This window comes from Gekko japonicus, unplaced genomic scaffold (assembly GCF_001447785.1).
Source record: "Gekko japonicus isolate JY-2015 unplaced genomic scaffold, Gekko_japonicus_V1.1 scaffold1035, whole genome shotgun sequence".
Classification (NCBI taxonomy): domain Eukaryota; kingdom Metazoa; phylum Chordata; class Lepidosauria; order Squamata; family Gekkonidae; genus Gekko; species Gekko japonicus.
Window position 1 is genome coordinate 366,579 of NW_015168078.1, and position 13,732 is coordinate 380,310.

Here is a 13,732-nt window from a genome sequence, read left to right on the forward strand (position 1 = left end):
CCTCCCCCCAGCCCCCCGCAAAGTTCCAAGAGGATTTTTGCCATTGACTTCAATGGCCCCATTGGTTATAATGGACCCGAATTTTTCGGGAATTTTTTTCGGGATTCGGACAAGCTCATAAATTGCTAATTCGGGATCCCAAAAGCCGAAAAAAGCCGAAAATCGTTATTTTCGGCTTTTTTTTCGGTTCGGGATCCCGAAATGCACATCCCTAGTACCAGCTTCTTGGTCTGGCCCATGGTCCTGGCCTTGATACTAGTGATGTAATAACTCGTTTCCCCTCTTTGTTTCACATGACTTTGATGTCATGAGACTTCCTGTCATGTGCTTCCAATTCAGTGAGAACCAGGCTTAGTGGGTCACAACTGTGGAAATGTTAAAGACGGCTATGCTAGAGGTTATGGAGGGAAGGAGGGAGTTAAATGTGAGGTCAGGGTTTTTAGTGGTGCCATTTGCTGCAATGTCTTGTTTAGTGCTTTAATATGTGTTTAAAGAGCTAGTGATCTGACACTAGAATGTTTTGTGTTCTCTTAGCAAACTTGACAGGTCATGTGGAGAAGGTGGGCATCGAGAACTTTGAACTCCTGAAAGTTCTTGGAACAGGAGGTAAGAATTATTTTTCTTTGTTAACGAGATTTCTGAAAGTATGTTAAAAAAAGAATTATATTTTAGAGACTGAGATTTGACAGTCTGGGAAAAGGGAGCATTTTGTTTCCAAACTAGCTGTCACCTCTGTTGGACAATTAACCCCTTGAAATAACTGCTCCATTGTCAGTCATTTCTGTACATACCTTCTGCTATTATGTCTGCAAGAGTTCAGTAGAAGCCCAATGGGAGTTTTCCTGACAGGTTCAGTGGTTTCCTTATCTCTTATAGCTCCATCTGTATGTTACAGCTTCTGTTGGTTGTAGTTACAGCTCCCAAATAAATTGCTGTTTTGCTTCTCCATGCCAGGGATTCCTAGTGCTAGGTTGCAGATTTTCTATGCATATTTATTCACAAGAAAGACAACCATGAATATAAGATGACCCCTCGTCATTAAAATGTTATATGCAAAATTTTACTATTGGACATAACAGTAACTTAAAACCTGGAAAAAATCCTAGTCTTGCATTTGAGTAAATACAATAGTAGGAACAATGTAGAATACATTAAAAGACATCCTACATATTACAGCTACCTGTACATTCAACAGCATTTTCATGCAGCTACTGAAGTATAATCTAGTAACCTGTCTTACTATTTTAGGATCTAATCATGGGCTCTATCTACTGCTCCATCCATAAAAGGCGCTGGCTACTGTGGATCATTGTCTTGCTCCCTTCTCCTCAGCAGTCCCTTCTGACTCTGACGGGAGCTGTGCTTCCAGAAAAAGGAGAAAGTGTGGTCCCCCCCCCTTCCCACTCCTCAGTGCAGCCTCCCAATAGCATGTCTATGTAGGTCCTGCAACCCTGAGAATCAATTTTCCTGGGTCTGCTGGAGAGAAGGGTACATGGTAAAGATCTGTATTAATTTGGCCCTTTCCATTGCTGTATAACAAGGCACTACGACAGCATTTCTGCTTACCTTCCCCTCATCCCTCGCCATGCAGTATGGGGCCTTTTTGCCTTCTACTCCTTACTATTCTGCAGTGCTTTAAGCCTCATTTAAAAATGGTATTTTGTGAGTATAGTCCCTTATAAAAGGTTCATCCCATCCTTCTTCAAATGGCAGTATTTCACCAAGTCTGATAATATTTTCTCCTTTCTGTGAGAAGGTTCAGCTTTCTGAGTCACATTTCAGACACTGTGAATGTCTTCAGATGTACAATACTAAAGATCAGTCAATAACCATTCCAGTTTTCTTCAGAGGATGTGTTTGAAGAAGAATTTTTAAAAACATGGATGAGTGTAATTCATACTAATTTATCTGGAAGTCCAGCATGCTCTTGTAATTTCAGCTTCTCCCTATATTGTGTATATCACACAGCATAATATCCTTTCCTTTATGAAGAAATATATGAGGCTATATTAGTTACCTTTCGCAAAGACTTGTAAAAGTAATATGATTCATGAATATTTCGAAGCACAAGCTATGTTAAAAATCTTAAGGGGATTTTTAATGTTACCCAAGATTTTGATAATGCAAGGCTGAACATGCTAAAATTTGCATACGTGTCCTTGTAAGCTGAACAGTTTTATCACTTCTTAAATTGCAGTCCTCTCTGAATACTCAGATTTATTTAACTGGCAAACCCCCTGAACACCATTTCTACAAATATTTGTTCTTTTACCCCATCAACATGATATCAAGATACCTTTCAAATTAGAGCCTGCAATCATTATCTTTCCAGCCTGAAAGCATAATGTTGTACTGTGTCAGCTATGCTGCCGTGATGTTTATGGGCAAGAGTGCATCTTTTTGACCTGTGTACCAACTGTTACCGCATTCGCATATCTATGACCTTGCTAGCTCGCTGCCTGTGTAGTGTCTATCCATCTATTACCCGTGGGATAAGTTTCGATTCCCAGCTTTGGCTGTTAACAGCCTGGGGCCCCATTCTCCCACACACGGGAGTCAGGCCAATTGGCCTAGGAGTGTGGGGGGGTGCGTACGAATACCCTATATCCCATTATACTTGTAGGAAAGTAGCCATTCCTAACAGTGACGATGTTACTGCCTCTATAGCTCTTACATTAAAGTATAACCTTATGTTAAGTGTGTACTGCTTTGTTTGGCTGTGGAACCTGACATACTGGTAATAAGTTGTTTGAAGGCTCTGATCAGGGCATTTTGTGATTGTGAGGGTATTATGGCAACTGAAAATTGCAATTGCGAATTATTTATAGAAATTTTTTTTTTTTTAGTTTTTATCTCTCCTGTTTTTCATTTTAGCTTATGGAAAGGTGTTTCTGGTGAGGAAAATAAGTGGCCATGATGCTAGCAAATTGTATGCAATGAAAGTATTGAAAAAAGCAACAATAATTCAGAAAGCCAAAACAACCGAACATACAAAAACTGAACGGCAAGTACTGGAGCACATTCGACAGTCTCCATTTTTGGTTACTTTGCATTATGCTTTCCAGACAGACACAAAGCTTCATCTCATTTTGGGTAAGTTTAAAATGATACACTTTTATGTTGTAGGCTTAGTATTTTCAAGTTTGTATTGATAAGAATCACTGACTCTGCAGAACTGCAGACCATGAAGAACAAAAGTAGATAGTGTTTAAACAAATTTCTGCCCTTGTGGACACTGACATATTTTTCCCAGTGCCATTAGGTTGCCCTCAGCAGCATTTTGATTTCTGGATCATCTACACTAGTTCAGTTATATAACCCACATATAAGCATATTTTGTACCCCATAACACATTTCACAGAAGTGTGTACTGCTGAAGCTCTTAGGCTCTTATATTTGTATGTGTGTGTTTTCCTTCAGGAAAAGTCACTTTAGGAGAGATCATTTTTGAACAGAGAAAAAGAAACATTGTGGTGGACCAGGAGTGCTTAAAGCCCCTCCCCCATTCACTGTTTCTGTGTTCTAATCTTGTCCCCAAATCACTTCATCCCCCTCAAAATACAGATCTGTCTGTGTTTGGGAAGCTTTTGGGTAGGCAGGAGAGGACAGGTTGCAGGAAGGAAGTATTCCTACCCCTTTATCTCTTTTACATTGAAAAGTGCTTCCTCCCAGAGCAAGTTTTGCTGTGGGGGAAGAAGAGTGTCTGGCTAAAAACTTTTGCCTATAATGTGTAGTTATGGGGTAATAACGGACCCTTAAGGACTTAAGTGTAATTGGATTGGGCCACTTTTGAACAGCTTCAGCTGCAGATGAGTAATTACAATTTTAAGGTTATTGTTGTTTGTTGTTCTGATACCTATATTGTTTGTTGTTCTGTTATACCTATGAAAAGTCATTTACAATTTTTATAAAACCACAAATACCATTTTGTCTATATTTTAGATTATATTAATGGAGGAGAACTTTTTACCCATCTTTCACAAAGAGAGAGATTTACTGAAGATGAAGTACGAATATACATTGGAGAGATTGTACTGGCACTTGAACATTTACACAAGGTAAAACATTTTTCATCTTTCCTTAAAACATTATCGTTATTTAAAAAGTATAGCGGACAAGGAAAAAGACTTATCGACCGAATTGTTCTAAACAATTGAGCTGGGCGTGAGCTCGCGGACGCAATCGTGGCCGCATAGAACTCCCTCTTTGCAGCTTTGACTGTCATCTCATAGCATCTCATAAACATCCTATAGGATGCTCTTGTTGCTTCGTCTCGAGCCCAACGCCACCGTCTCTCTAGCCATCTCAGCTCTCGCTTCATAAGCCGCAGCTCTTGGGAGCAACCCTAGAGCAATGGTTAAGAGGGTGCCTGGGAGTGATCTCGTTGATGGCTGCAGAGAGCCAGCTATGCCAGTCCCCTACAAGTGCATCTAATGAGCCGCCAGGGGGCATCGGATCCCGCAGAGCCATCAGGAGCTGCACTGGGTCCACTCGCCGCCTTCACAGGGTTGAAGTGGACATTCAGGCAGGCCCTCAGGGCATGGTGGTCCAACCATGGAACTACTGAAGCGGTAATCCGGTCCACTGTTACCCCCACTGCAAAAATCAAATCAAGCATGTGCCCAGCCCGGTGAGTGGGAGTCATTATATATTGGGAGAGTCCTAGTGCCTCCATGGATGACACCAGATCTGCTGCCTGAGTAGAGGTCGCGTCATCAGCATGGACATTGAAATGGACATTGTTGCATGCCAATTGAAGAGCATACTTAAACTTGCATGCTGATACTTTATTTTGTTGTTTTCCAGTTGGGAATTATCTATCGCGATATAAAACTTGAAAATATTCTTCTTGATTCTGATGGCCATGTGGTGTTGACAGACTTTGGTTTGAGTAAGGAGTTCATTAGCGATGAAGTAAGTATCTGCGTATCCCTTCTGCATACACAGACATAGGACATTTAGTCTAAATACCTCATTATTTGTCCTTGTAATCATGTGGACTGTTATATTTTTTCTGTTCTGTTCTACTAATGATGGTCTTCTCACAGTATTCTGCTATCTTCCACGGATAAGTTTACAGTGTGCTTAATTACATACATCTGTAATTAATGTGTTTATAAAATCCTATTCCTTGTGTTAATGTGACCAGTTTAGAAAGTTTGCTAGTACTGTTTCTCAGCTGCTTAATTACTGAGAGACAGTTTTGTGTAGTAGATAGTGTATCAGGGGTCAAAATCCCCATTCAGCAGGGAAACTAACAACATCTGAGTTACAGCACTCCCCCAAAACGGTGCCCCTATGAAAGTACTTTCAGAAAGCACTTTCCTGGGGGAACCTTTGTTGGTGGGGACATAACTCAGAACCTGTAAACCCAATCCCCACCAAACTTGGAGGGCCAGTGGAGGAGAGTCAGCCAGCGAACCCCTGAGAGTTTGGGGTCTCTATCTTGAACAGGATCCGTTCTATATACTCCTGAACCTGCATTTTGATAGGTGCAGGTTCAGGAGTATATGTTTGATAGGTGCAGGTTTCAGGACAGAGACTGCCTGAAAATGTGTTCATTCATGAACCTCCACAAACAGCTGGAAAGCTTGTGCTGGTTGACCTGCTACAAACTTCACTTTGTGATCCACGAACTGGCCAAAATTAATCATGAACTTAAGTTCGTGAGCCAGTTCATGTACGTCCCTAATGGTAAAGATCTCTCAGATTGAACCACCAGGTGCTCATTAAATATTATTAAAATTTGTTGATGTTTTTAATTAGAGAACTTGATGTATTGTGTTCAGAGATTCTTTACAAGTGTTATTTTTATGTTCATGAAAATTAATGTTTGCTTCATACGTCATACTTTTTGTGCATATATATTAGAGACACTAGAGCAGGGGTGTCAAACTCATTTGTTATGAGAGCGGGATCTGACATAAATGAGACCTTGTTGGACCAGGCCATGTGTGTCATAAAAGGTAATGCCAGGAAGCAGAGATAGAAACTTTATAAAGGACACAAACACAATTAAATATTTTTTTAACTTTAAATAACACATTTCCAGTGAGTTCAACACCACTGCACTAGAGCATGAGTTTTCAAAGTCAGGGTTTTTCAAAGCCATGTACACAACATAGGCCCCTTTAAACGTTCTAATGTTATCTAATATAGGCCTATGATATGACCTACCAAATGTGATGCAGGTATCAGGCTTTAATTATACAGGTTTTGTGCTAATATTTTGTCTGCAGAAAGCTAGCTTCCTTTTCAGAGTTCACTTATAGAATAATTATAGTTTCTCTTCACTGTTAGGATGCTAGTGCTGCTTTTAAAATGGTGAATGGTGAGCCTACTTTTCTGCAAGGAATAAGTTTGTAAAACTGATGTTTTTTAAAAGGAGATAATAATTGTTTTCAGAGGCCACCTTGCGCTGAGTAGAAGTGTTAGAAACATTAAGTAAGCTTTCCTTTTTATGCTTCTTTCCTGTGACTCTGATATCAGTTTGTGCTTTGGCTATTTTCATGTGGTCTATAAGTTTGAACCTTACCTACCATTCCATTGTATTTGAAAAGTGTGCCTTGCACATGCAAGTTCACACTTTGAATAAACCTTTGTTGGTCTTAAAGGTGCCACTATTTGTTCTACTGCTTTGGCAATTTGTTTTGCTTTTTTTCAGAATGAGAGAGCATATTCTTTCTGTGGAACTATAGAATATATGGCTCCAGATATTGTCAAAGGAGGGGAGACAGGACATGACAAAGTATGTTGTCTCTAGCTTCTTTTGTCACTGAGCAATTTCAGATGAAATGGAGTATGTGAATTAGACATTTCTATGTGTCTTTCAGGGTTAAATGGAAGATATCGTGGTTATGTTATGCTGAAAACAGTGAATAAAAAAGGTTTTCAAAACCGTATGAACTGAATAGATTTTGTTTAAATGGCCAGTCCTCTGATTAGCATAGTTTGCAGTTAGCACAGTTACAGTGCTGTTCTGGGCAGCCACCCATTTGACTGTTGCATGCTAGTGCTGGCCCTTGTGGCTCTTACAGATTATAGGGTCATATGATGCCATGCAAAGGACCATTGGGGACCACCCCCGTCACTTCAGTGTAGACAATGGCCCTTGTGTAATACAGCTGTATTGTGCAGGAAGTAAAGGCCAGCATAACAGTCTCAAAGGCAGCTGCTGGTTCTGTGCGTGGAATTGGAAGCTAGTGCTGATGCAAGCAGACAAACTGCCCCTTGCTCTATTAATATGATTTTATCAGAAGAAATGCTAATAGGACCAAAATTTAATAAAGTATTAAAATAACAATACACATTACACCAGCCAATCTTACTTGCAAAATAGTTGTGTCTTTCAAATGAAAAATAGAATTATCATCTATAGTATTCTCAAATGTAATAAGTGATTGTACTAAATAAATTCAAATACTTCAGCGTTGCTTGATGTCCCAGCCCTTCCCTCTTTTTGTAAATACAGTGTAAGTTTAGAGTTTTAAGAAGTTAGAGACATAATGCTATGGATCTGATAAAGTATAATAAAATAGGCTGTACTATGGTGTGGTCCTTTCACCCGGTCCCTCCATTACTTTGCAGATTCCTATAGTATTTCTGATGGCCTTACCTGTGTTTTGAAAAGATGGTTTGAAGCTTGTTTCAGAATTCAGGTTAACAGCAAATTGTATAGCTGATGGGAAAGGATTTTTCTGGAGGGAGGAGAAAGTGCTCAGTCCTTCAACAACATTGCATTTGCACTGGCATATACTCTTAGCAACTATTTTATTCTTTTTATCAATATATCTAATTCTCAGTGTGTCTAGATCTGTGAATACTTAAATCCAGAGACTGGAGCCATAAACAGAGTAAACAGATCTTTCTACAAAGCTGAAAAATTACCCCAAGTTTCTAGAAAAAATGGAATTAAAAAAACCCAAAACCTTGGGGGGGGGTTAACCCCCCCCCCCAATAATAGAAGCAGCATCTGTAATTTCAAGAAATGAATGCCCTCAGTGGCCATTGCTAGGCAACCACAACAGTATTTCTAAGCCTTGTTATGGGGCAGTAAAGGTAGGAGGATGAAGCAGGGTCCTTTCCAGGCCTGTTTTAGCCTTTGTGTTTGCTGGGTGACCTTGAGCCACTAACACACTTACCTCCTAATCTACCTCAATGGAGGAGAGGGAAATAATGTAAGCTGCTTTGGGTTTGCAGAGGGGAGAAAAGCAGAGTATAAATGATGTAAATAAAACTGAAGATGATGGAAGCAGATTTTAAAAAGTTAGTTGGTGAGTGAGAAGGAAAGAAGGAAGGCGGTAAAGGGGAGGATATGGGGAATGGCAAGGAGAGCTAAAAAGGGAATCATGTGGGGAAAGGAGATGGGGAGGGGAAACAAAGTTGCCACCTCAGATCCTTCAGGTTCCCTGCTAGTTACTGATTTGTTTTTCCTTTTCAAATTTTTATTATTATAGAACAAAAGCTTAGCATCAAAGATTACAACATTTAAAAAAAGAGAAAAAAGTTGTAGATTTCCAAAACTGTAAAATATTGAAGGCTTTCATGCAAGTGTCCAGGAAGAAATTGATCACATACCTAAAAAAGATGCGCTGATAATCATAGGTGGGAAACAAAGTAGAATCAGAAAGTTTGGGGTAGGAACATGAAATGTAGCAGGAAAGTGGCTCATAGAGTTCTGTGAAGACAACAAGTTATCCATAACGAACACGTTTCAGGCAAAGGAAAAGACTATTGTCAAAACAAGACTAGTAGCTGATTTTGGTACAGACTGTGAACTGTTAATATTGAGAATTAGAATAAAGCTGAGGGAGAACACCAAAACATTCACAGTCCCAAAATACAATCTAAACAATAGCACCAACAATATTCATGAAGAGTTTAAAGACCATGTAAAGAACAGAGAGTTCCAATGGTGATGTGAGTGACGGAATCCTTAGAAGTGTAGCTACTGGCAACAGCCGTTGTGGAAGGTGACACTGGTGGAGGATCTTTTGTAGACAGTGGCAGTGCCACTTCAGCTAACCTTGGTTAGTACTAGGCAGAAAAAGGCAATGGTAAACCACTTCTGATAATCTCATACCTCAAAAACCCTATGATACAATCCGAAACAAAAAAAGATATAGTGCTGGAAGATGGAACCCTAAGGTTAATTGTCACTCAGGCAGCTACAGGGGAAGAGCTGAGGACAACTATGACTAGCATTCTTAATGGCATGACTGGACTAAAGCCGAAAGGACATTCAGTTGTTGATGTGAATGGATACAAAAGGAAAGTCCAAAGATATCCAACGTGTATAATAGGAACATGGAATGTGAGAGGTATGAATCAAAGTTTGAAATCATAAAATGAGAAACTGAACATTTAAATACTGCAATCCTGGGAGTGAGTAAACTAGTGGACGAATCCCAAAGAAGGGCAATGCCAAAGAATGTTCAAACTATCGCACAATTGCACTCATATCACACGCTAGCAAGGTCATGCTCAAGATCCTACAAGCTAGGCTTCAACAGTACGTGGATAGAGAACTGCCAGAAGTACAAGCTGGGTTTCGAAGAGGTAGAGGAACTAGAGATCAAATTGCCAACATTCGCTGGATTATGGAGAAAGCAAGAGAGTACCAGAAAAACATCTACTTCTGCTTCATTGACTATGCTAAAGCCTTTGACTGTGTGGATCACAACAAACTATGGCAGGTCCTTAAAGAGATGGGAGTACCAGACCACCTCACAGGTCTCTTGAGAAACCTGTATAAGGGTCAAGAAGCAACAGTTAGAACCGGATATGGAACAACTGATTGGTTTAGCATAGGAAAAGGAGTACGACAAGGATGTATATTGTCGCCTTGCTTATTTAATATATATGCAGAGTACATCATGCGAAATGCTGGCCTGGATGAATCACAAGCGGGAATTAAGATTGCTGGGGAAAAGATCAACAACCTCAGATATGCAGACGATACCACTCTAATGGCAGAAAGTGAAGAGGACCTAAAGAGCCTCTTGCTCAGGGTAAAAGAGGAGAGCGCAAAAGTGGGCTTGAAGCTCAACATCAAAAAAACTAAGATCATGGCATCCGGTCCCATCACTTCTTGGCAAATAGAAGGGGAAGTCGTGGAAGTAGTGACAGACTTCACGTTCCTGGGATCCCAAATCACCGCAGACTGTGACTGCAGCCATGAAATTAAAAGACGCCTGCTCCTTGGGAGGAAAGCGATGGCGAACCTAAACAGCATGATAAAAAGTAGAGACATCACCCTGCCAACAAAAATACGCATGGTCCAAGCAATGGTATTCCCAGTAGTCATGTATGGCTGCGAGAGTTGGACTATAAGGAAGGCCGAGCGCCGAAGAATAGATTCTTTTGAACTATGGTGCTGGAGAAGACTCTTGAGAGTCCCTTGGACTGCAAGAAGATCAAATCAGTCAATCCTAAAAGAAATCAACCCTGACTGTTCCCTGGAAGGCCAGATAATGAAACTGAAGCTCAAATACTTTGGCCACCAAATGAGAAGGGAGCACTCACTGGAGAAGACCCTGATGCTGGGAAAGATTGAAGGTCAAAGAAGACGGGGACGGCAAAGGATGAGATGGTTGGACAGTGTCATCGATGCAACAAACATGAAACTGAGCAAACTTCAGAGGACAGCGGAAGACAGGAGAGCCTGGCGGGATCTAGTCCATGGGGTCGCGAAGAGTTGGACTCGACTGTGCGACTGAACAACAACAAAAAGTACATTTTCAGTCAGAAAACTACAAGTGTTTTCCTTGGGGAATGACAAACACAGAAGAAATGGATTTGCTGTAATAGTGAGGCAAGATATAGCACAAGTAGTCGGGTTATGATGGAAAATCTGACTAATATCAGACTTCATGGAAAGCCTATCAATATCACCATTATTCAAGTTTATGCTCCCAACTACAGGTGTTGATGAGAAAGAAATGGAAAACTTTTTGCAGATGTCCAGGAAGAAACCGATCACATACCTAAACAAGATGTGCTGATAAACAGAGGTGACTGGAATGTAGAAAAAAAGCAGAATCAAATATTGTTGGATGATTTGGGCTAAGAGCATGAAATGAAGCAGGAGAGCAATTCATAGAATTCTGTGAAGACAACAATCTGTTGATTGCGATCACATATTTCAGGCCAACCAAACAGATTATTGTATATGTGGTCGTCACTGGAAGACCAATATAGAAATCAAATAAATTACATAATTGGAAGCAGATGATGGAGAAATTTTATTTTATCTGCTAAAACAAGGCCAGTACCCAATTGTGGTACAGGCCATGAATTGTTAATATTGAAAAGTAGAATAACACCAAAACATTCAGAGTCCCAAAATATAATCTAAGCAACATAAGTTTAAAGGCCTTGTAAATAACATCTTTGCATTACTAAGTTCAGGTGAACTATGGGTTGAAACCAGAGATATTATCAAGGAAGAATGCATGAAGACTATTCCTGCAACCAAAGGGAAATGAAAAACCAGAAAGGATGATTGATGAACCTCTTAAAATTGCTATAGATGAGAAGCAAAAGTAAAGGGTGACAGAAATAGAATGAGAAGTCTGCATGCAAAGTTCTAGTGACTTGCATGAAGAAATAAAGAACTATTACAATAACCAGTGTAAAGAAACAGAAGAGAACAACAATAAAGAAAGAACAAGAGATCTTTCACATGGTCTCTGTGCTTCACACCCATGGGATCTAGTGTGCACGCACTGGATCGATCAGCATTGTAGCAAGCTCTTAACGGATTTTCATGCCCAGACTTCGGGCATGCGCAGAGGGGTGGGCGTGGACATCCCGCCAGTTCCTTTCTTACCACTGCGTTGGAAAGACCTTTTCCTCGTTGGTCTGATCGGGTTTTTTGCTATTTGCCTCATGGGTCTTCGGATTTTTTCCTCAGTTTCTTTTTTCTTCTTAGTCTTTTTCGTTTGTTCTTTAAAAAATATTTAAAAAATGTTTTTTGCTGAGGAGGAAGTTGCCAGATTGCCTCAGTTTGGCCTTCGGGCACTCCCCCAACCCCTTCTTTTTCCTCCGTTTTTTATTTGTAAGGGGAAAAAGTGGGGATTTTTTTACCGCTGCAAGGGTTACAGCAGTAAACTCGGTCCTCCTGACCGCCACACCCTCTGCATTTTGTCTGGGAGAGTCTCACCGACCTGAATCTTGTCTGCACTGTGCTAGGTTTTCAAACCAGACACGAAAAAACCGACTGGCGCTACTTGAGTCAGCGTTACATTCTCCCTCAGTGATGGAGTCCGAGAGACCATTGATGTCGACAGCTCCGGCATCGAGGCCCTCCTCCGACATCGGCCAACTGACGCCGAAACCACCGGCATCGAAGGCACAATCCTCCACTTCCACTCCGGTGAAGAAGAGGGCCAAGTCAAGTAAGGAGCATAAGTCCGCAAAAAAGGGCTCCTCTAAGTCCCTAAAGGCGGCAAAGAAGGGGAAGGTAGCGGTGTCTGCACTGGGTGATGCCCCTAAAGTGCCTCCCGCTCCAACGGCAGTATCGGCATCAGAGGTCCATGCCGCTCCGCTGATACCGACCACTCAGCTCCTGGACTCCCCTATACAACAGCTGGAGCATCCTTACTCCAATATCAAGACGGTGAAGCTCCTTAGTCATCCCATGGATGCAGAGCCTTCTCACTCTCCTTCCCCGTCATTGACATTGACGATGTCAGAGGCTCCCAACATCGATTCACATCGGAATCGACACACCTCTAGCAGCACGCAGCATCACCCTCCACGTCTGCTTCTTGAACCTGTCGATATTGATGACCGAGTTTATAGGGACCGCTCTCAAAGGCAGGCTAATGCTTTGTCTCCGAGATGTACCTGATCCAGAAGTTGATCCCCCCGAGTCTTTCTACCTTCACCACCACCTCTGTCTTGAGACCAACGCCAGCTGAGGTATTTCTATGGGGGCTATCCACCATCCATGCCGTGGTTGACTCCGGCGGGCTATTCTGATTGGGATCGTTGCTCGACCCACTCTGCCCACAGATCAAGGTCACCCTACAGATCTAGACCTTCAGCATCTCTATCTCGTCCTTCGGCTGACGAACCTTCCCACCATAATCCGGAACTCAATCGTCCTCCCAACCCCCAAGTCGTTCCACCAAAGATTTTAGCCAGTCAAACGGAAGTCACTCCGGTCCAAATTCCAGATCACGACTCCTCTGATTTTGTAGAAGAGGATTCTGATACTGAGGCCTCTGAGGCTCACACCTCCCCTGACCACAAGTCTCCTAACCAAGCTGTCGCAGATGATCTACCTATATCCCCATCCGACAATCTCACTTCCTATGCAGACCTCATCAAGAGAATGGCCCATTCTCTAGGCCTCTCAGTAGTTCAACAACAACCACAGGTTACAGATGCCGTCTTCGATATCGTGCAACTGGATACCTCCACTACCATAGCACTGTCCATGTCTACAGTCCATTTACAAGCTGCGAAAGCACCTTGGGAGAAGCCTTCATCAGTCCCAGTGTCAACAAGTCGCCTGGACCACATGTATAGAGTCCAGAAGACTGGAGCCGAATTTTTATTCTCCCACCCTTATCCAAACTTGGTGGTTGTAACATCCTCATCCAAGTCCAAACACACACTGCTCCTTCTGACAGGGAGAGTAAAAAATTGGACGCGTTTGGGAGACGCTTCTACTCCACGGGAGCGTTGGGCGTGAAAACCACAAATTACTTAGCCTGCATGAGCA

At 41.6% G+C, this 13,732-nt stretch overlaps 1 protein-coding gene across 1 annotated transcript in view; it reads left to right on the top strand.

Annotated features, from left to right (window-relative positions):
• The first annotated feature begins 542 nt into the window (after positions 1-542).
• Positions 543-13,732, top strand: part of RPS6KA5 (ribosomal protein S6 kinase, 90kDa, polypeptide 5) — a 41,063-nt gene continuing 27,873 nt past the window's right edge. Inside the window, exons 1-5 of the mRNA XM_015414666.1 lie at positions 543-606; positions 2,875-3,093; positions 3,943-4,058; positions 4,807-4,914; positions 6,665-6,748. Coding sequence (XP_015270152.1) covers positions 2,937-3,093; positions 3,943-4,058; positions 4,807-4,914; positions 6,665-6,748 — 465 coding nt within the window. The 5' untranslated portion in view covers positions 543-606; positions 2,875-2,936. The remainder of the gene's footprint in view (positions 607-2,874; positions 3,094-3,942; positions 4,059-4,806; positions 4,915-6,664; positions 6,749-13,732) is intronic.